Source organism: Pagrus pagrus, assembly GCF_965226575.1.
Source record: "Pagrus pagrus genome assembly, chromosome: 11".
Lineage (NCBI taxonomy): Eukaryota > Metazoa > Chordata > Actinopteri > Spariformes > Sparidae > Pagrus > Pagrus pagrus.
The window spans coordinates 25,972,781-25,997,016 of record NC_140195.1 but is presented as its reverse complement, the minus strand read 5'-3'; the positions used below and the strand labels follow the sequence as shown (position 1 = coordinate 25,997,016).

Genomic DNA, 24,236 nt, shown 5'->3' with positions numbered 1-24,236 from the left:
CACTCGAGGGGTCACGCAAGCATCACAGACACAGAGAGGCACACACACACACAGAGACACACACACAAATGCATCTGTACATGTGTGCACATGCTATCGGACAAATCAGAAAACATATACAACATAAAACAGTGTGCGTGTGACATTTATAGTGGAAAGCTGCACAATAGAAAGGCTCGGTCAGACTGTCAAACAAACAGCCAGAACATAATCCATTCAACACACTGGCTAATGTCAGAGTGCATGTAGCTGTAAACACACACACATCAACACACAGAGGAGTGCTGATAGAGGGCTGTCCCACAGAAACAAACCCTCACTCTACTTTTTATTAAAAATAAGGTGTGTGTGTGTGTGTGTGTGTGTGAGAGAGAGAGAGCGAGAGAGAGGGGGGCGTTTTGGGCTCACCACTCTGTTCCCTCGCTCCCCTTGGCTTCATGATCATAACCCCATCATTGATTATCACCTATTAAACTACTATTTACTGTTATTATTACTCTAGTGTGTGTGTGCGTGTGTGCGTGTGTGTTCGTCATGTCGCCAGTGGCTTTCTGACCTCGTCTCGAGGTTTGGTGATCCCTGCCAGAGATTCCTTTCCATGCCTCCCTCCCCTCCGTGTTTCACATGTGCGTCAGCAATGTTACCGCAACCTCTCTCGCCCCCCCCTCTCTCTCTCTGTAACCCCATGATCCTCCTTGTTTTAAAACTACCCCACCCTCCTGTTTTCACCCGACACCTCCTCCATCTCCCTCTCTGTCTGTCTCTTTTCCCCTCCACGATCCCCCTCTCCTTTTTATCATCTTCCTAGACTCTCTTCCTTTTCAGCTTTGTTTCCTTCCATCTTGTTTTCTTTCTCTTTCTCTTCCTCTACTTTCCCGTCTTCAGTTCCAAATAAAGACAGCAAGGTCAAAGTACAGTTCACCGCCTCACTTCCAGTTTCAGATTCCTAACGTTGTGATGAGTCCCCTATTCAGGTTATTGAAAGAAGGAAGCAGTTTAGAAGTGGAGCAATTGGCATGTAGCAACGGAGGAACATACTGTATATTCATGTACAGCAGAAAAAAATGATTTCTTAAAGATGTAAAATACAAATGTCAAACAAAAACCATCATAACTCCACCAGGGTGTCTATCAAAACCAGGACATGTTGCACAGCCAACAACTGTCCAAACACACAGATCTTTATTTGAATTCCCAAAAGCAGAAGCAGATTTTTCAGCTACTGAAAGCTGCATTAGCCAATAATTTCATGTTAACAACAGGTCAGATCTGCAATTCCCCTTCGCTGTACAGAGCATTTTAACATCATTTCATTAGCTTATTGTTATCGTTTACCTTTACTGTTTGGTTCATTCTCAAGGGTCTTATAGACGCCAACACGACAATGGCACCACTGCGCTCTGAAACGGCAGAGGCAACAGCCACACATGCAGCAGCCAGTAGCTCCTCCACATTTTGCAACATTACCAATGACAAATACATTTATTAGCACTGGAGAAGAGAGTGCAGGTTTCAGATGAGTGCTGGTTTCGGAATAAGAGCAGCAGAGCTGAAGACAATCACTGCCTACGGAGGAGAGGGCAAAGAACCAGGATGGGAGCCATGCTAATCCAGCGTGGAGTTGAGGCTGCTCCTGGCCAATGTCTGGTCCAGACTGTTGTGCCCACATCTCTGCAGAGACCTGGCTCCACCCCAACATCCCGGATCAAGCTGTTGAAATTGAAAGGTGGACTGTGTTCCAGGCCGACAGAGCGCAGGACTGGGGTGGACTGTGTGTTTACGTCATTGATGCATGGTGCTCGCACACAGTCAAAGTTGATGGACTGGGACTTTTTAAGGTGAAGATGCCGACCAGATTATCATCACCATGTTGTTGCTGCTGTTTACGGAAATTTAAAAAACAAAACCAAAATATTCACACAACCTTCTTTATAAGGTGATAATATGTTTTGTGTTTACAGATTGTTCCACTGCCTCCAAAATACAATGCAGCTGTGAGGTGAAACTTTAAGGGGAAACAAAGTGTTAAAGACACACAAAAAAAGGTCATAAAGTTATAAAAGAAATGTTGCATGTTGTTTTATTTCACCACACCTGAAAGGGGAAACAGATAACATGAACACTCATCACCTTACTGAAATCCTGGGGCTTTTTTTTGTTTTTAAATGGGAGCTCTGGAAATTTGGAATCATACGGCTACTTCCACGTTTTTACTGCTGTGGAGAGAGAGTTTAACATTTGTTCTAGGTTTATACGATGAAAATAGAAACCCAGCTGCATCTGAAGCAGATAACAACTGACATCTGCTCAGCTGGTTACACTTGTGGTTACATTTTGACACAGACAAACATCCAAAGAGATCTGGATCTTTATTAACATGTACAGTAAAGAAGTGTTGGATCTGGTCATGTGTGTGTGTGTGTGTTCGTGTGTGTGTGTGTGTGTGTGTGTGTGTGTGTGTGTGTGTGTGTGTGTGTGTGTGTGTGTGTGAAGCAGGGGGGTTGCTGTATGTTACACTGTCTTACATTTATCATGTAAAGATGTGAGCATAAGCCTGATTAAGTGTGAGAAATGGGAAGTGTGAATATAAATGTAATACTGACGACACAACTCCTTCTCCATTTGTCTGCAGCCGCAGCTGTGGATGTCGGACGCTTGGCTGCAGGGACAAGAATCTTATTCACTAAAACACTCCTCCTCCTCTGGGAAATGTTGATGTGAAAATGAGACAAGTAAGAAATGCTGGAGGTGACTCCCTTCTGGGCTTGGACGGGTTCTACATACAGCGTCCTGGGGCCAGAAATACAAGTGTGTCTTAATCCGCTGCTGGAAGTAGTCACCAACAAAAGCAGTGTTTACTCCTGACAGAGTGAAGCTGGGTGGCCAGCTGTTTAAGGAGATTACTGAGCCTTTTCTATGAATGAGATATTAGATTTTGGGACTTGTAAAGACATATGCCTTTTTAGGACTTGGCTGCATGGCACAGAAAGGACAGGGGAGACAGAAAGCACTGAGAGACGGACGAACACATAAACTGTGGTTTCATGGAGATTCCATCTGTTTGCATGGATGCTAAATAAAGTGCTCCACTAAGATGTGTGTTAACATGCCCCAGAGCATGTAATCACAGTATACATTTCTTGACATGCACAAAGTGGTTCGACCCGCTGTGAGGCATCTGATCTGTTTGAAATATAACATTTTTAAGTTCTTGGTAACACTTTCTATGAAGTCTGTGTCTATAATGCATTTTTAATGCAATATGAAATGACTTATAATGTGTTATAATGGCCTATAATGCTGTATAATAATAGTTATAAGTACTCACAATCACAATTATCATAACTCATAATGATGCCAGTGTCTATATAAATTAAAAACATTATTATAATGTGTTCCAGTGTGTCTAGTTATACTTAATCATCAATATTGAAAATACGACTTATAAATCATTTTAGAATATTTATAAGGTCAAGTATCAATATTTCAACAAACAAACAGACTATAAGCTGGTTATAAGTAACTCTGTTATAAGTGGTCACTGTTTGCTTCATGTAGAGTGGAGACAATGTGATTAAGTTAGGGTGACCAGACATCCTGAAAAATGTCGGACAGTCCCAAATTACAAGCCTTCATCCTAAATCCTGAATCCTGTTTGTCCCGATAATTCGACTAGATCCAAGTTGATTGATTGGTTATAGTCTAATAAAACATTAAATAATAAGACATTCTTTAGTATTTCCATAGACGGGCACTGTTCTTGTGCTCCATTGGCTACAACAGGGACTGAAGGGTTACCTTTTAAAATGTAAAAGTCTGTCACTTATGGCTGCTGCAGTTTTTAGTTATTTATATAATCTTATATATTTGTTGCCATGTAGGGTAAAGCTGCGAGTGGGCTGCTGTGGAGAAGGAAGGATCTGACAAGCTTCGCCCTGACGGATCCAGTAGGCGCTGCACTGATTAAATTAAATTAAATTATTTAACGGATAATGATTCACACACAGTTGCATACAACACAGTCATTGTGTTTATTTGTCCTGATGACAGCCAGTTGACTTAATGAACATAAATGATCAATTCTGGCATTACCTTTGGACTTCTATATGTTTAACTGTTCGTTAACATTGAATGTAATGTAATGGAGGCCACGCCCACTGTCGCCACATGACCACACCTACCCCAACTCCCCTGCCCTGAATTTCACACATTCTCATCTAGTCACCCTGGATTAAGTCAATGCAAAAACAACACACAAAACACTGTAAAATTATATAAAAACATTTTTAACCGGGACTAACATACCATGAATGGATTACTGCAATGTAATCCATTACACTGTTATTTACAATGCATTATTGACATTGGTCTAGTAATTAGTTATGATTATTGTTATAAAGCATTATGCATGTTCAAGAGTGCTTAAAGGTATAGTTGGTAATGTTGGAGAGCTAGCAAGATTTGAATGTGGCTCCACCCCCTTCTCCCCTTCCCGTCAGGGCTCCGTCCAAAGCCCCGCCCCCACAAACTTGAACGCGCATCAGACAGTCCGTCAGCAGGGCAGAGGAGAGCCGTTAGCACTGGGCTAATACAAGCTACAAAAGTAGCTAAGTTGGCTAACGTTACATATTTCATGAAAATAACAAATCCCCCCAAAGCAAAACAACTAATTACCTGTCCAACAGAAAGACAGCAACCTCTGCATCACTTCTGGAAGTGCTACTTTAGCTGCATTTCCTCTGCCATTGTTCTCTCCTGCTAACTGTAACTCTTCTTCTTCTGCTGTTTTATGGCTGTTGGCAAACAACTGTTAGGTGTGCATTACCGCCACCTTCTGACCTGGAGTGTGTATCTCCTGCTAACTCCATATGCAGTGTGCTGAATATATCCGGCAACGGTGACACGTGATGAGTGCGCGCAGGGAGGAGGGGGGGACAGAGGGGGGTGCAGGCAGGACGAGACATGAAGGCATCTGATTGGTTCTTTCAACTCGGACCGAGAGAGGGATTGGTCAGAGTTTTTACAGGCCTGCAGCTGCCACAGAGGTCTGATTTTTTTCGTTCCTTTTTCTGAACACATTATGTATGGACTACTCCCAGGGTGGGAAGACCATTTCACCCAGTATAACAAAAAGTGTTTCTGAACAGGATTACCAACTATACCTTTAAAGCTAAGATCATTCAGCTCTGCAGGAGCATTATAATGTGATATTAGTATGGTGTCCCGGGAACAATATATAACTTTATATAAAAAACTTCCTATCAGCCACAGACTGTTTGGTTTTGATACCGCCATGTTTCTGTCACTCCCGGTAGCAATGTCAGCTAATGTTAGCCCCACGCTAATATTTCCCTACTGATCCTTGGCAGGATCCAGACACAGACACATGTCTAGGGCATTATTGCCACTTGGGGGCCCAGACAGAGGAGAAAAGAACTGCCTACTTTAAATATTGTTCACCATGCATTTTAACAATATTTCCAACATCTGAAAGAATCTCCAATTTGAGACATTGTTTCAATGTTTATATATTCATTTATTGGTTTGACTAACACACAACCTTAGCATTGTGAAATATGAAGAGATAAGCTAAAATATAACTCAATTAATGAGTATAATAATAATATTGTGGCATCTAAGTAATTTTGTTTGTGTACCAAATATCAAAAATACATTTTGCAGACGGTAATCGGTCTGTTTAACCCAGCCCTGACACCACCCCTCTCCATCTGATTGAAAAGTCATTCAGATTGAGCCGAATTGGGTCAGTTTCTTCAGATTAAGTTGTTTACATGAGGCATTTTTATTCCGACTGGGCTGTTATTCTGATTATTAGAGGAACATTAGGGTCCATGTGAGTGCAGATAATGTTGGTTTTGGTCACTTCCTGGGAGTTACCAAAAAGAAGAGAAACACAGAATCACTCCAGTCTCGTCCTTTAACTAATAAGTAATATTTTGGATTTCAGAGGAAAGCGTTGGTGTCTCAATCAGGTTTTGTTGGTTTTTCAAACCTGACAAAAACAGAAATTCTGTGATTTTGGTATTAAAATGGTCAAATTCAAAGATCTTGAATCCCAGCATTGGTGCTGGCATTCAACATGTGCCCCTCCCTTTTGAAAAAAGGCAAACAACTTATAACAACAATAATAGCTGAATGAAACATCACTCACGTCTCTCATGTGTCTCTTAAAATGACTTCAGTCAGACTTCATCAAGTCCTGATTTGCTGCAGCGTTGCGTACCATCGTCGTCAGAGCAGTTTCCCGACACCACTGCGTGCACTAATTACACAGGAATGTGACTAGTAACACTTCAGACGCTTGCTTTCAGTGCCTCATCCCAACTGTAACTCTGTTTATACGAGCCGTGAAAGCCAGTGAGATAATAGTCAATCAACACAGAGCAGCGTGAGCCATTAGCATCTGGTCGGCGGTTGGAGAACTTAATATGGGAGAAGCAGTCATTATGGGAACCACAATGGGTGGAATATAGTGGAAGTGTTGACGGCAGCCTCGCCGAAGTTTATTTCAAGCATGAGAACACAGTCATCCAAGCATGAGGAGCTGTGTCATTAACATAAACAAAGGAGCACACTCACTAAACTCAGAGCAGGCAAAACATTTTTACCATTTTTGTCATGAGAGTGGTCAAATTTAAAGCTACTCAGTAATTACATCAGCTTTCTAAAAACTCCATTAGTCAATCAAGGACGTCTCTCCTCCTCTTCTTCTTTCTTACCATCCCTCCTTGTTTGTCTGTCTTTCCAAGAAGTCCCAAGATCTGCATGTGAGGCGTCTCCAGCAGGGTCACATGGAGGAAATTGTCCTAATGTTGTTTGGATGACTCTCATCACAGACAGGCCAGGCACTCTGTCATCCTCCTGCCGACCAGCCCTGGGTCATGTAAGGGTCTGCACATAACTCTCGGCCGTTTGTTTCATCCTGCTCGCCGGGTGGGGTTCGTCAGAAAATGTGTAAATCAGGAAGTGTCACATTTGTCTGCAATCAAAGAGAGCTCTGAAATGATTCTTACACTTTTCCCAGCTCTTGTTGAGTTATTACATGCTGAGCTCCATCGATCTTGTGCTGTATACATCATGTCAAACAGGCTGTCGTCTTCTCTTTGCTTTTATCGTACCGCAGCTGCTGTCTTATCACTAGAAGGGGGGAAAGAAAACCAACAAACCATCAGGAGGAAAGTGAATGTTACATCCTTTAGAAACAGGGAGTATCACTTTTTCTGTTTCTGAGTCAAATAATAGTGATTTGTACAGAACTACTGGATCGTTAAAAAGTTTAAAGGTGCAGTACGTAGTTTTAAAGGAGATGTTTTAAACAGAAGAGAAAGATCTAATTTTGTTTATGCCTACACGAACTAAATAAACAAACTGACCTTAAAGGACATCGCAGTTTTATACTGTTTTACTTTTTTTATATTTGGCGGACCCTGCCACCTTTCTAGCTTCAAACAGTGATCTGGGGAGCTTATTTTCCTCTGAGAACAGCTTGTTTATTCACTTATGGAAAATATAAATGTCCCTGAGTTTGTATTATTAACTAATTAACATTGTTAATATTAAAATTCTGACTTTGAATTTCTTCTCCAAAACTACACAGTGCCCCTTTAATATTGTTATAATCTGAAATATTGCAGAAAAAGACGGTGTATTTTTGAAATTTTATCTTTAATGGAATTTTATGTTTCAAGCGAGGTCGTTGTATATGATGACAACAAAACTGCCCAACAACACACCTCATTTAGTAGAAAGTATACATTGAAAGAAGGCTTCCCAACAGATCTGCTGTAATATAAAAGGAGCCATTAAATGTTTAGCAAAATTAAATGTGACAAAACTTTTATGTATCAATTGATAATTCCCCCCAGAAAGTCACAGCTTTAACTCGTATTTTAGTTAAAAGCAGAACAGCCTACAAGAAGTTTGTCCCTCTTAGATTGTTTAATTTGATGTATTTCTAAAAGCCTGAAGTGCTTTTAAAAGTATCCAGTATTACACAAGAACATTTTTTTTCAAAAATCCATTGCATGGATATAATTGAGCAATTTTGTTCTCATCAAATATGACCAACCTGTCTTTAGAAAATGTGACATTTTATTGGTCTGTACTCATAAATCCACATCCTGTCAAAGCAGAAATATGGGACAGATAAAGAATCATCTTAAACCTTTTAAATTGTGACTTTTAAAGAAGCCATTTAAAATAGGAAATTAGGGCAATTGTGTACTTTCTTTTGTATGCACATGCATCCACACACACACACACACACACACACACTCAAACAGTGACCTATTCTTCAAGTTTCTCCGCTCATGTTCATGACCACAGTAGCGTGTTAGCACCCTCCACTGACCAAACGCAAGTATGTGCACAATATTCAAACACTATTTCACTGAGTGTAATTGTTCAAATGCTATGTTCAACTATATGATTAAAAACAAAGGGACAGCCTGAGGGTCTGTGATGGATACTAGAGGCAATAAACTAAACTGAGGATACATTAATGCATTGTGTGTATGTTCTGTCGTTCCTTTTCTTTTTTGTAACTTGTGGCCTTTTTTTTCTTTCTCTTCAACATTTTCACAATGTTAGACAAATACAACGGAGATGAAAGGCATTTCACTCGTGGTGCTCACAGAAAAAAAAAGACATTTAAATTCCAGAATGTGTCGATCCTGGGGGGAAAAAACTACTCCAAACAAAAATGATTTCAAATTACTGCAAACAATTTTTATTACCTCCTCTAAGGAGGTTTTTTTTTCCTCCTGTCCATTTGTTGGTTTGTTTGTCAGCAGGATTACACAAAAACTACAGACTGGATTTTCATGAAACTTGGATGGAGGATGGGACCCTGGCCAGAAGTTTGGGTGCAGATCTGAATTAAGAAGAGGTTTTTTTTGTCCTCACTTTCTTTAACATTGCAAGGTAGTACATCATCGTTAACTTCTCAGGAATAATCCATTGATCTTGTTGAAAAAAAAAAAAATCAAGTGTTTTAAGGTAACTGGTGAGGACATTTTGATGCAGATCTAAATAAAAATCTGGATCTAGCAGATTTGAACATGTTTATTTGAAAATAGATCAGGCTTGAAGGAATTAAAGGTGACTGTCGGGCCTTGGTGGAGGTAAACCCTTTACTTGGTGGAATCCTAGTTGGAATTGCTACCAAAGAAATGTTTGCAGTGTGTCCTGTGGATTATTGAGAGGAACAGGGACAGGGTCTCTGGGAAGCAGTTGTGCCATTTAAAAGGCTGTGAACGTCACAACAGAAACTGTTAATCTCTGTCTTATAGTGACAAATATGTCAGATGCTGGGGAAATAAACCAAGTTTGAGATAAACAACTGACAACTCACAACACAAACTCAACGAACCATCATACAAAACAGAACCAGGAACACGTGGGATGCTTTGCATCATTATGTACAGCTGTTTTATTTGTGATTTCCCCCAAACATTATCAGTATTTTACTACATACAATGCATGTAATCAAAGTACAATGGATCAACTTCAAAGACAAGAAGAGCAAAAAGAAAAGAGCAACACAAAGAAAAAAAAAAAAAAAACAGGCGGTGATTTTGACCACGAAGAGAGACGTTGGTTAAGGTACTGTATGTATAACACTATTTCTTCTATATAGGGCTATTGATGGTGCCATCAACAGCGACGCCATAGCAACTGTATATGTTGAAAAGACAAGTTTCTGCTAGAAGCACTGAGGTTTGGTGAGTTTTACTTTACTGCATGGTGGTGTGCATGTGTGAAGGGGAGGGTACTTATCTTGGGACTCTGCTGAGATCAACTACAATTTTATTTGTCAACTTGTTTTTTTTCTTTCGTTCTCCTGACGATGAGAAGAGCTCGTGCTGTGGGAGGTCACAGTCTGCTGGACGTTCTTTAATAAGGTCGAATTAAACAACAATCAAGAAGTTTCATTAGACTTGATTGCATCAGAAACGGTTCTACTTGACACTTGACTTTTTTTTAAAAAACAGGTAGGCTTTAGAAGAACCATCTGTCACTGAACAACGAGCTGAGGGGAATCAATAGGACTGAACGAGACAAAAGAACAACCAGCAGAGAAACACTGACGCAGCACATCCCAGTGCACCTCCCAACAGCACACTACTGTTGACTCGTAAAAGTGATACAACAACTGCAGACTAACAAATGTGTGGATATGAAGAGAGGAAAAAAAACAGCCACTGAAACTAAATGAAACTGTCTTAACATCTGTAATACAGATCGTCCTGTATTCTGGTTTAAAACCCCTGATATTGTCCCAAAATAAGGCTGTGGGTTCTAGGCACACCAAGGTACAACTGAGCTGAGCAATATGTGCATTTATGTTCTTTTTTAAAAAAGACATGGAACTTTTCTGTATGTACTGGATGAATTAATATTCAATTTATTCCTATCTGCCTGGCTAGCCCAGGTCTTACTATCGAGATTAGAGGTTTTTTTTTTATTTAAAAAGAAGAAAAACAAAGATGACAACAACAAATAATTTTTTAGACGTCACACGTTTTGCAGAGCATTAAGAGACAAAAACACAAGTGCATCATTGGCAAAAACTGCTGGTGAGGGAGAAAGAAGTGCACACTAGGGTGCGCTGTGTGTGTGTGTGTGTGTGTGTGTGTGTGTGTGTGTGTGTGTGTGTGTGTGTTGTGTTCAGTGTCTGTCTTTTTCAGTCAGTCAGTATGAGTGTATGTTCGCCTGTGAGCGCTGTTTGTTCACGTGCGTGTGTCTGAGCAAGCGCATATTTAAAGAGGTAGCAGAGAAATGCAATCAGAGCAACAGATGACAATCCGTCGTGAATGACAACCATCCATCCGTCACAAAAAAAAGCTGACCGTCTATCTGCGTGCTCTCCTCGGGTCCAAACGCGGGCGACGATATTTCAGTACGAGCCACAGAGCGTAACCGAGGCAACTCCAAACTGAGATCTACTCAAAAATCTGTCGAAAAACAGCGTCAATGTTCAGTCTGTTGATTTTCATTTCATTTTTTTAGGATACAGTTAATTTAAGTGTAAACATTGAATCAACAAATAAGCTTCCTAACATCTGTTTCAAATGGCTTTTTTTTTTTTTGCTGTCAGTCAGTAGATGAATCTGATATCACTCCATCCATGTGAAACTGAATCTTTTTTAGAAAAAGGCCATGAAACAGATAACATGCTTAAACAGTACTAAGAAATAAAAATCAGTCAATCTGTGAATTTCCATTTCTGACCAAAGTTTTCCACTAAACAGCAGCTGGTAGCAGTAAATGTATTGTTAACTTCTGCATGCTGTGAGCTGAGACGTGATTCATTAGTCGATATAATACACGAGTGATCACTAAAGGCTTGGTGTGTCATTCACAGCATGTCTTTTGAAGGCCTGGTTTTCTGAAAGCTGAGTGAAAGCAGCAAAATAAACAAAGGATTCAGAACCAGAGGTGGTGTGAGTTAGAAGAAGGCAGAGTGCTGAGGTTGGGATTGAGCGGGTGTGTGAGACTTGGCTGGCTGCTGAGTAGACAAAAAAAAACAAAAAAACAACACACACACTATTTGTATCTAGGATATCTAAAATGGGATCCCAATGTTATAAACCCTTTTTGGAGGACAGCTACAGCTACAGACAAACAAAGGAAACCTGAAATATCAAAGCGAAGCAGACTGAGGGGACACCAAGGTGTTGGGTGTTAAGTTCAGGCCACTACTTTTTACATGTAAGGTGTTATGACAGAGCGGTTATCAAAGTCTAACTACCACTCCCCTTTACTGAGTCAGTATGAACCAATTCAGAGACCTCCATCTGTCTCTGAACAGATGTGTGAAGCTGAAGGCCTGATCCAGATGTTTTCGACAGCGCCACATCAATCTTTTAACTTTTAACAACTGGCAGCTCTGTAAAGTCCCATCAGACGAACACAACAAACAAGTCATCTGGCCAAATCAGGTGGCATTTAACGACAACAACACCTGTTAGTTTAGTAGCATCAAAGTATCTTGAAGGAGGAGCAGCTGCCTCTTGTTGGCAGAGTCCAAATTCTCTTGGTTAACCGTTTGCCTCTGAAGTTGCGCACGGCTGAGCCTCCATGGTCTTATGCTACATTCACATTGCAGGCTTTCAAGCTCAATTTCAACTTGCTGATGGTATCTGAAATTTGTGGAACAACTCGATTCAAGGATTCTCTAAATTAGTCTCAAGCCACCCATCTGTTTTGCTTAAACTCCTTCTATTTTCCCAAAGAAAAACTTTTTTAATTTACGCTCCACGTTTCCGTTTTCTTTGTGTGCTCCGATTGCTTTGTCATTTTGTTTCGTCTTTTATTGACTTGAGCTACTTTGCAATATTTTGCCGTTTATTTGTTTCTTGCTGAGAATTAGCTAAAAAAAAATGCTACCATTCTCATATCTGTATGCTCAATATGAAGCTACAGGCGGGAGGCAGTTAGCTTAGCTTAGCATAAAGAATAGAATCAAATAGATTAATAGAATAGAAACAGCTCTGTCAGAGGGTAAAAACACCTGTCTACAAGTGCCTCTAAAGTTCACTAATTAACAAGCTGTCTGTTTTTTTGGACAGAGCCAAGCTAGCTGTTCCACTGCCTCCACTCTTTAGGCTTAGCTAAGCTAAGCTGAGCATCTTATTGTTAAAGCTTCATACTTAGCAGACAGTCTGGTTTTATTTATTATTTGTTTATTTGTTCAGCTGCAGTATACTGCCTCTTAGCTGTACCATCTTTATCACTTGTCTGATTCACTGTCTGTTTATAAACCAGGATAATAAACTTGGTTTTGTATAGATTACTGTATAAACAAAGCAAACAGTTCTTAGTTCATTTTCAGTTACAGGATGCATCTTCCAGTTTTAACGGTATCACAAAATGAGACCAAACACCAATCAAATCAGTGATCTGGCTTTCTTTCTGGTGTGTCCAATTTTTCTGCATGCTAAAACTAACATAGCCAAGAAGCTACTGTGGCAGCTAAATCATGAAGCAACATAAACTTATGTCTTTGCGCCACAAATCCAAGCTGTCCAGATAAAAATTGAACAAATGTGATGAGATCAGATCTGTGTCATATATGAAAGAGTTCTGAGAGCACTTTCAGCTGCTATGTGAACGTAGCCTTACTTCCATGCAGTTTTTTTTACACACATTTACATACTTCAGTGATGACGTGATGCTAAAGAGGCCTCTGATTTACTGACTTTAAGATTTGTAGGCTTGTATTGAGATTTGAGGTAAAAAAAAAAAATCATCCAGCATTTGAAAAGAGAAACGAGATAAAAATGAATATACTGTACATATACATAAAATAAAAACCCTTCTAAATTAGTGTTAAAATAAGAATGAATGCTGTATCATAAACATAATTATGCTGCAACAAAAATATATATATTTTTATATATGTGCGGAAGGGAGAGGTAGTATGTTTGGTTAAACGCAGCGCCAAAGCTTAGCGGCACGTCATCTGTTTGTAGAGACAACAAAGACAGAAAAAACACAGAATGAGGCAGAGATGAGGATCAAGTGAGTAAAGCAGAAGAACAGAGAGAGTTGATGGTTAACATTTAGAAACATTGGGATCCACTCATATACTGACTGGTCTACTGGCAAGAGGACTCTACTGGACAACCTTCTTCTTTACACGACTGGCAACTAGTTGATTGTACGTCTGACAACGTAAAAACACTGCAGAGGTTGCTGAGGAGAGATTTGTTGTGTTGTCTGTGTGAGTGTGTGTGAGTTTATGTTTGGTTCCCTTAAAGGCTATTGTGAAAAGTCATCCTGTAAATTATTGAGGTATCTGTTAAACGTTTCCAGCTGAGTGAGGTTTCTGTAAGTAAGGCTACTGAGGTGGAGCTGCTGACCTGGGTTCAGGGGACGAGGGCTTGAGAGAGGAGAGCCTGCCGCTTTGTTTGGGTTCATTTGAGCCTGAATGGCCTCTCGCCATTAGGTACGATGTTCATGTTAACCATTATTGTACAAATTGTGAGCCAGATTTGTCTAATGTTGTTCATGTATGACCCAAAATGTAACCATTAAAGATGGAAATTAAATTACCCATGGAGCAAAAAAAAGAAAAAGTTAATAACCAATATTTCGCTCTCAGAACCTGTAAAGCTGAGCAGACTCTCGCCATTACCCCGTCCTGCATTCCGTTTGAAATGGTTGATGTAGATGTTGATGTAAAATGTAAAATGTCCATCTCATTTCACTATTCTTCAACAAATGATCTTTTAAAAACTTGAATTTCAAGAGCTGCGATGCGACACAAAGAGTAATGAGAAAGGTAAAATGTCACACTTTGGATTTAGGAGGCGACATCTCGTCTGTCAGTCACTGCACCCTCTGCCTGTACAGCATGTCACTACATCTGCCTGCGGCAATTCTCATTTAAAAAATACTTTTTATCTCCTAAGATCTTCTATACAGATTCTACACAGTCTTCTGGAGGTCCAATCCGAGCATTTCTGGATCAAGCAGGACAAAAGCAGGAGCTGTGTCTGCGCTTTCTTTTTCACAGTAGTGTGACAATCCCACAGCAGCTGTTCCACTGAATCGTCAGACTCCCATCAGCCCTTGGTGCACCACAGTTTTTGTCCAAAAGCAGAGCCTGACTGGCTGCTGAGTTAAAGCTATGAAGAGTAATCCTGCTGTAATTGGCTATTGCAGAAGTAGAGGCGGTTAGATGGTTGAGAGATGAATGAAGAGGCACGCCCATGCTGTTGCGGCAACTGTTTTCCATTGGCTAAATCCTGTGTCAGTCAGTTGAGGCAGTGTTAGTTCATGATCACTTGATTGTGTTTGACATCGTGCTTCTGAAAAAACAGATTTAGATGTTGTTGTTTTTTTTGTTTTTTTGTTTTTTTGTTTTTTAAACAGAGCTGGGGACTGCCTTTCCATGGACGATGAAAAGATTTGGCTCCACTGTGTTCCTTCCCCTCAGGTTACAGCTCCAGGTGTAACACGGCTGCTCTGACAAGTCTGTTTGTATTCCATTAGGAAAAAACGAAGGAGAAGGAGTGCCAGTGTACCTTCCCTGTCCAGACAAGAGAGTGAAGCCACATCACTGGCTAAAAAGGGCTGTTCTGTATCCACTCGCTTGAAATAAAGGTAATAGAAGGGGAGCTTGTTCATTTGCACTAGGAAAAAGGCTCCACGAGTCCACCATGCTCATCTCTGCTTCATTAAAACGACGTCCCAGCGGAGCAAGCCAAGCGCTAGCTAGACAGCAAACTGACACGCATTAAAAATCGACAATCTTGAAAAAAGAACAAAAGAGAAAAAAAAAAAAGAAAGATCTTCCCGAAATGAAAATATTATGGATATACTGTATAATTGTCAGAAGCTCATTGATAGACTTTAGAAAGAGAGAGAAAAGATGTACATCCATAAGCTTGGAATGGACAGAGAGGACACTTCCTGCTGATACTGACTCGTCGGCCGCCTTTAAAAGGCTGTCGGAGAGTTAAAGATGCTCATACTGATGTTTAAAGGTGTTCGAGACTCAGCGGGTTGGAATGCTCAACACAACCACCACTGGGAATGTTCAGTCACATAAAGCATTTGCAATTATTACACATCAGATTTGCGAGTCCGATTGCACGAGTAAGAGCATCATCCCACACAGGGCTGGGCCTTTGAATGTAATTATCGTTAAGGAAATTAATAAAATTTGAATTAGCTGAATATTGGCCAAAAATTCCAGTCAATAATATCAGCTTTCAAAAAGCCTCACGGATCAAATCCGACAGCCTTACTCCCTGCAGCCTGAACCAGGTCAGTAACTGGACCAGGACTGCCTCCTCTGTCCATTCTAGTTGAATACAACATAAGAGTCATCTCCTAATTGCATATAGTGCTGTATCTCCAGAGCATCTTGCCATCAACAATTGAATTCTCTTAGTATTTTGCCTACATTTATGTCTAACTATGTACAGACTTAGCAAGTGGTATTTACAAAGTTCGTCCACAAGGGGGTGATCCAGGCCTGCGTGAGGGGTGAGCATGCACTGTGTCGACAGAAAACATTATATGATATGTAGTGACGTTGAAAAGTAACATCCTAAACCTCGCTTATGTGGCTGGTGTTGAAATGATATAAATGTGACAAAAAAGTATGAGGCTTGATTTTATAGTTCATATAAAAAGGTGTTTTTCCTGCTGTTAGGAGAATCTGAAGGCTCCACAAACACTACAGGCTATATATTGTTTGATTACTGTACATTGCTACCATCTGTAGAATATTCACTTTGCCCTGAAATAAATCAAACCGAGCTTAAGGCTGATATTAATCACTCTGTGTTTTAACACAGATGACTTTGTTTTAAAATGTAACCATTTAATGGGTATGTCCACTCGAACAATGATCTCTCGCGGATCGTACAATCATGCAAACCATTTTAAAAGAGGAGTTTTGAATTGAGAAGATAAGCTTAGGAATGAAAGTCTTGTAGTATTTGAAAAAGTTTCACTTTTAGCTTACTTATACTGTTACTTAGTATGATTAGAAATCACAGTGATGCCTAGAGCTTCATAAACAATCTCTGTCTTATGATTGTAAGCTTACGCCACACACACCATAAACACCGAGTACACAATATCATCAGACAAACTTTTCCCTGAGGCAACAGCCGGTAGTTGGTTTCTGTCCAACTATCTAGCTCTAACTGTCTTAGCAGCAATCTAACCAGCCGAACAAATAGTTTGGGATAATCACTATCCACGAAAACGTGACGTTGTGTTTGCGTATGTCAGTCTACAAACTTCACAGGTCCAAAAAACGACAAAATCCAACAGAGAAGTGCTTCCCTGCACTAAACCCTCAGTCAGAGCCTGCGCACACACCCCCTTGTGGTCCATCAATATTCTCATGTACTGTACACACATCACAAAAATAGAAGGACTCCTCGCACACTTGTCAGTGCTTTCTTATGTGTGTGTGTACATTAGTCTTTGAAAAGAAGACACATACACACACACAACTGAGGAGGCGCCTTCAAATCCTCTACATTATACAACACTCAGAACTATTTGCTTCCTTGGAAGCAACCATGTTTCACTCTCTTAAATATATATATTTATATTTATATATATATATGTATATATATATATATATATATATATATATATGTATATATATATATATATATCAGCTTATACGTATCATTTATATTTATATAGCATTATACATACATTCTTGTTTTGTGAAATTCCCTTTTGTCTTGCGAACAGGGAATTCCAACCATCTCCCTCCATCTATCCAACCTCCTTTACTCATTCCTCCAAATATCCCCTTTCTTCCCAGCATCGAAACATTCCTACTTTAACTTCCGTTCTTCACTTGAGCTGACCATCTGACACCTCTCTTTGCACATACACAGATACACAGGGCTAAGCAGGAAAAACACACCTGCTAGACTCCATCTTAACCAAGTATTTTTCAACTAGTAAACCAAGTATTTCCTTTACTTTACATGAAGCTTGCCCATGGCTGGCCATGTTGATGTTTAATATATTTGGATATCTTTGCTGTCAAATAGTTCATAGCTATCTAACACTAGTGTAGTAACATTGTGAGCAATTAATCTGTACCTCACAAGTGCTGGCATGGTTAATAAGATGTAGCTCTGTGTATGTATTCCTGTTTGTCATCGCCATGGTGTGAACATGGAGCAATGTTATGATGATGGTGGTAAAAAGGGATGTGACAGGCACATCCATCAAGCTGTCTCCACTGAAAAAAAATTGGCAGGAATCTAGCAGTGATGTCTGGAGAAAGGTTGTGATGAGGAAAGGTGATTTTTGGAGTTTGTGGATGTGGAGTGGACCAGAGATGTCCGTCTGTTCCAGATGTGGTACTGAGATCCAGAGGTTTAAATAGAATCTGGTTATCCAAGTGCTGTAGAAAATCCACAGACTGACTTAAATCCATAAATCCAGAGGTCCAGGCATCTGAGTCTTGCTGCTTGAGGTCCGGAGGAGGAGGAGGAGGAGGAGGATGGCAAGATGACGAAGAGCTGAAGGTTACTGTCTACCTGTCTGATTATCCATCTTTCTCCCATATGTCCAGGTATATCAGGGCTGGGTTTTCTGGTGGAAAAGGCGGTAAGGGTTGGTTAATCATCCTGTGTATGATGAGTGTGCACATGAGTGCGAGCGTGTCCTCCTCCTTTGCTACGACACCTCGCTGCCAAACACCTCCAGCACCAGCGGGGTGAGCTGCATGCTGTGCTCGGGCTGGAAGGAGAGCGAGCGGTACTGCTTGGAGTGCTCCTCGTTCAGGCTGCGCAGGTCAGCCAGCTTCTGGATCATCTTGGCGTAGAGGAGGCGTCCGCCTGGGTGGTTGACACGGATGTAGGCCTGCAGCGTCTCTGACAGATGGTCCTGGAGCTTTTCGATGCGGCCGTGGTCTTGGACACCTGGACGATCTGCCATCGGAGAGCGCAGAGGTTGCAGGTGCCCATTATGAGGGAGGAGGGAGGAGCGCAGGGAGGAAGTAGAGGAGAGAGAGGCGGGGAGGAATAGAAAGAAAAAGAGAATGTCAGTCAGAAAGTAAGTAAGTAATTATGGTCTATGGACAACTTTACTGATCACAGTCAACAGTATTTAAAGATTGTATAAAAGGCATAGATACAGTATTTATGTTTGTCTGACTTGTCCCTAAAACAAAAAATCCAGAATATATGAATAAGCAAATATTTTCATTTCACAAGTTTCACTGTTGGACACAAGATGTCTCCTACTTCAATGTAAAGTCCATTCTCAGCATTTGTGCACTGGAGGCTTCAAGTATCCACATCAGCCTTGCACATGCTGAATATCGATGATATCTGACGATAGAAATTCATTTTGGGATGGTCGCAACGGAAGGTAGACTTGGCTGCAACAGGTTCACTACTTAAAGATGTCACTGTGCATGTGTATGACAGCAGTGTTGCACATTGTTTTTTGTTTCTTCTTATGGGAGTTTAAATGCCGTAACAAAGCGGTGGTGGGAGTTAGTTTCATGTGTTTACAAACATTAATTCAAAAAATGTAAGAATTTTCAAGACATTACAAACCTGTGATTTATGAATTGAATGAATTGATGAATATGTAACAAATGTTTTAATAAAATGTGAGTTGATATATGTTTAGTATTTGGTGCAAAGCATGATTTTTGTTTATCTAAATAATTTCATTGTAGAAAGCAGTTACTTCAGCACAGATTAAATTATATTTCAGGATGTTGCTGATAATGGTTAAGTCAAAGCTCTGACTTTTAATACTCAAGGAATCTTCTCACATCTTTTAAAATGATTTTTACATGATTTCAATGCATGAACATTTAGTCTATAAATGGATAGATTTGAAAGAAGCAGTAGAAAGAGTTTAAGATGTTTCTGTGTTTTGATGGAATCATTATGATGAGATTGACATCAGTTGCATCAGCTTGTTTAAAGGGTTAGGCAGTGAAGTCTTCCTTCATCCCATTTATTTGAAAGTTTTTGTACTTTGACAGCAATGAAACACAGTTTTGACGTTGAAGGCTATAAACATAGTTCTAAATATTAAATATTGACCAAGTATTTATCATCTTTTCTTGAGGAGGCCTTGCTGCTCAGTGGACTCATTCAGTGATTACGCACATTCACTGTTTTCAACCTTTCACTGAATGCTCACAAGCGTGAATTTCTGACGTTGTAACATTATACTTTAATCTGTTGAACAGAACATTTTCTCTTCCAAGAAAAGCTTAAAAAGCTTCCAGTGTGTTACTGGCAGCATAAAAAAAACACACTAATGCTTGGGTGAATCAAGGTCAGCGAGCAACACGAATCCTGTGCTTAGTCGTCAGTCAATCTGCTAACAATCTAACTCTTAAAAAATGGCTCAGCTGGAAATACACCTAACCAGGAACACGCAGACGAACACACAAACACAGGCAGTACCTGGGGAGAGCAGGCAGATGGCCATGAGCAGCACGTGTTCCTCCTCGTGCAGGTTGAGTTTCTTCAGACCGACCTGGAACTTCACCAGTGGCTCCAGCAGCTCCAGAGTGTGACCCGCTGTGGAGGACGACACAAACACAACGTCAGTTACAGCTCCACGCGCTGAGACAGGGAAACGTATATAGTGCGTTTTTTTATTGACTTTAATAATTTAAACACTTTCTGCAGCAGTGAAATAAGACTCATTACTATCTATGTGTATTTATACATTGCGGACAGAGAGCATTACTTCCTGGCCTGCATGTGTGGAGGAATAAGAACTGTGTGTGTGTTTGTGGCCGCTTTATTGCTTCAATGAAAATACCTGAAGTCAAAACCTCACAGTAATGTGCAAGTGTGCGTAGAAAAGCAGTGTGTGTGTGTGTGTGTGCGTGCGTGTGTGATCCTTGTAAGTTTCTGTTATATAAAGTGGGGGAAAGAAAAAAAAAAAAATCACAGCTGTGTCATCAGCTCCAACATTGAACGCTTTTCTCTCCTTGAGAGTGTGTACTTGTGTGCACAGTCACGTTTCATCAGTGCCGTACTTGGTGACGCGGCCTTCATGGAAACTTCCAGAGGCGATGTGTGATCAATAGGCAAGGTCTCAGGCAAGGACGCGCTTTGTGTGTGTGTGTGTATGTGTGCAGTCAAGTCCAAACATGCTGCTCATGTGTTCATGTACTGATGCAGTGCAGCTCATTTGTTTCACTGCGGCACTGTGGCAGATGAGATGCAAACCAACCCTTTGTAACATCAGTGATGCAGTATTTGAAGTCGGGCCCTCCGCAGCTCCAGGACATGTCCTCCAGATTGAACGACTGGTTTGAACGCAGCATGATGATCTCAATGGCACTCGACTTCAAGAGAGCGATCTGGTCTTCTGCTGTCAGCTCTCTGGAACAAACAGTCACAGAAACAGATACAGCGTGTTACTGGACATGTTTATAGTCAGACACGGGCACTGTTAAATAAAAGTGTCTGTGTTTTGAGACAGAGTCATGGAAGCTGTCTTCAGTGGTGTCTTTACTTCAGCTTTAACCCCTTTTCTACGGTATCAACTCTCATACTCATTTCACTTTAGTTATAGGAACTGCAATGTCATTCCAAATTTTAGAGCTAGCCCAATAAATCAGCCTCTATTAGCTTATTGCACAATAAATAACAATACACTGGAGTACAGAAATGGAGGTAGTTTTGCAACAGTGCAACTATTTCACTCTCTCTCCACCAGGGAGCACCGACATGTACACATTTCACTCACTAGATATCTTGGTCATCTTAAAAAATGTAATAAGAAGAATTTAAGGTATCCTTACCAAAAAATATTTGTTTATGTCTTCTATTATGTTAAATTAATAATGGCTGATGTACTGTTCACAGGTTATTTCTACTCTACAAATATCAACAACATTATCAGCCTAAAAGAGCCACTATAGGTCTCTGGCTATAGCAAATGAGCAACTAGCAACCTGGGCAATCAACCAGTTAGCCAACCAAGTTAACAACAGAAAATTATTTCTAGGAGGTTTTATAAAATGTGAAAAGGTAAGTGCTCTGACCCTGTAACTCTAAAAAGTACAGGAAAGTGTAGCATGAAAGATGTTGCACTCAAAGTTGCATTCAGACTGAACATAAAAAATCTGAAACATCCACATTCCAGCGAGAGCACTTACTGTTCTCACTGTTAAGAGACAAGAACAAGGAAGACAGAAACAAATCATTCTAAGATATTATCGCACACTGTGTGTGCTACCAGGAAGAACAGCGAATATCTCTGTTCCCCCATGCCCCCATGACCAGCTCCAGGCTTTGAAACCAATTTGACATAGAGGCCAAATCGTGCAATTGTGTCACCTGATATACACTGGCTCTACCTTTGACTTTTCCCATAAGCATAAAACATTGAAAGCACATAATTAGAAAGACTACACACCCAACAGTTGTGTTAGTGATGTTTCGCTTAAGCTATGGGGAATTCTGAGTAATTTTACATCCAGGAAGTCAGACTTTTTTGGCTTCATGAGCCATTTTTATAGGAATTGACCAGGGCTTCATCTCCGACGCTGTGTGTGGCAAACAAACACTGACTGCAAAACACGAGTTATAGTGCTGCAAATTAAGTGGGCTGAAAATTCACTTGAAACTGTAAACACAAATAAAACAACCACTCTAGATAAAATATCTAAATGTCCTCACAATCTTGAGACCACACACACACACACACACACACACACACACACACACACACACACACACACACACACACACACACACACACACACACAGTCTGCCTAAAAGTTCTACTCACTAACCACCAACACTTGCAATTGTTTGCCTATGTTTGTGTGTGTGTGTGTGACTGATAAGCACAGCATGCACAATGAATGTATTATATGGTTACTGTAGCAACACAGTGTCCAACCCCAGGCTTTGTGTTGTCATAAAAGCACAGACGCAAGTACAGTACACAAGCAGACGTGGTCTGTCTTCTGCAAACCCTCTCCTAAGGCTCCCTATAATTTACATTTAATATTAACTGTATCTACAGAACTACACCATGTGAACGTCATGCTAAATAGAGTGTCCTGTCCTGTCTTTTTCTATAGTACTTCTACTATTTATAAGCTGACAAACTAAGTTGGGACGCACATTAAGCTAAACAATTCATATTCACATTGTTGCTCCTAGAAAAACAAGAAATCCCAGTCTCTTTTATATTCCTATAGAAAATACCCCTCGTACCCATGATGCACTGCAACAAGGCCGACAGTACGAACACATTTATGTAAATATTAAGCCAAATGCACGTCAATATTATATTATAACATGCAAACACACACGTATGTATTATGTATCCTCATATTGCAGACATGTCTTCCCTATTCCTTTATTATGTGGTCTCTGTGTGTGCATACATTTATGAACTTATCTCTCAGCCCAGCATGTATTTAAAAAGCTACAGCCTGTTCCAGCGTATTCTTGGAAGAGCTTGTTTGTTTGGAAGTGATAATAGCATCACACCTTGCCCAATGATGTCCCACGTACACGTAGGCAGAAAAATCAATGTGCTGTGCATGTGGGTGGGGAGCTCAGTCAGGCTGCTAGTCTTTGTGCCTGTGCGTGCTGCTGGTTGGATGCAGCAGACATTCACCGGTAAACAAATCATTACCACAACAACAGCAGACAGCTGCAGAGGTAATAAAGCTTAATTTCCGATATGGCTACAATATGATTTATGGTACCAAAGGATTATAGAGTATGTTGCATATCAATATAAAAGCCCCTCTGAGCCAATCAAAAATTTTCCTGCTGACCTAACAGGTCAGCTTCAGCAGTCTGCTGTGACTCCAAGGAATTTCAGTAAGAAATTCACATTAACAAGAGATTATTAAAAACATTTATGCTCCAAAGATCTACTATGCAGGATTTCCTGATAAACCATGTATAGACAATAAACTAGAATGGCCCTCCATAGAGGCCATAACTCCACCAAGGCCCAAGAGGTCCTATTTAATTCAATCAAGCCTCATCACCATTGGTATCTTTCTGAATCCATACTATGTCAGCTGCACATAGGTGGTAGGTGCAGGTTTCAATCCCTATTTGTTACTGTATAGCAGCTGAAAAAAGACTACCCTCTATGAAATCATATTCAAATCAGCTTGATCTGGATTTTAATTGGGATCTTCAAATTTTACTCAAAATGCCTTGATCTGTCCCTTCATCTTGACCAAAACCTAATGGGCTCTATCCCTCATCCTCCATCCAAGTTTCAGGGAAATCTGTTTGGAAGTTTATGTGTGATCCTGCTGACAAACTAACCAACCAGCAAACAACAAACAAACAAATAAACTAACAAACAAACACGGGTGGGGAAACATAACCTTCTTTGTAAACGTGATAATTTCTCTGTTTAAGGCTAACATCAACAAATCCTCACATCTTGGAAGCTGGAACCAGCAAATGTTTGGCATTTTTGCTTGATTATTGACTCCAATGATTATAATTATGATTATGCAGATGTATTTTTCTGTCAGTCAACATTGTGTGAGAAGTGATTTAAAGTCTGAATCGAGGTCCAGCAGTAGTACTTCTCCGAAACCAGCATGAAATCACCATATGATTTCTTGAAGCCCCAAAGTGACATATTAAAGGTGCGATGCGTAAAACTATGTTGCCTGTCAAATTCCTACTCCAAACAAGCATGGTGCATTTCACCAGGGTAACTGTTTACTGCTACTAACT

The 24,236-nt window shown here is 40.3% G+C and overlaps 1 protein-coding gene across 3 annotated transcripts in view; it reads right to left on the bottom strand.

The window, feature by feature from the left end:
• Nucleotides 1-9,423: 9,423 nt before the first annotated feature.
• The window catches only part of LOC311264927 (vitamin D3 receptor A), an 81,981-nt gene continuing 67,168 nt past the window's right edge, over nucleotides 9,424-24,236 (bottom strand). For all 3 annotated transcript variants that reach the window (XM_084366144.1, XM_084366145.1, XM_084366146.1), the window contains 3 exons: nucleotides 20,734-20,885; nucleotides 19,953-20,069; nucleotides 9,424-18,449 (listed from right to left, as the gene is read on the bottom strand). In XM_084366144.1, the coding sequence (XP_084222270.1) occupies nucleotides 18,196-18,449; nucleotides 19,953-20,069; nucleotides 20,734-20,885 (523 nt within the window). In that variant the 3' untranslated portion in view covers nucleotides 9,424-18,195. The remainder of the gene's footprint in view (nucleotides 18,450-19,952; nucleotides 20,070-20,733; nucleotides 20,886-24,236) is intronic.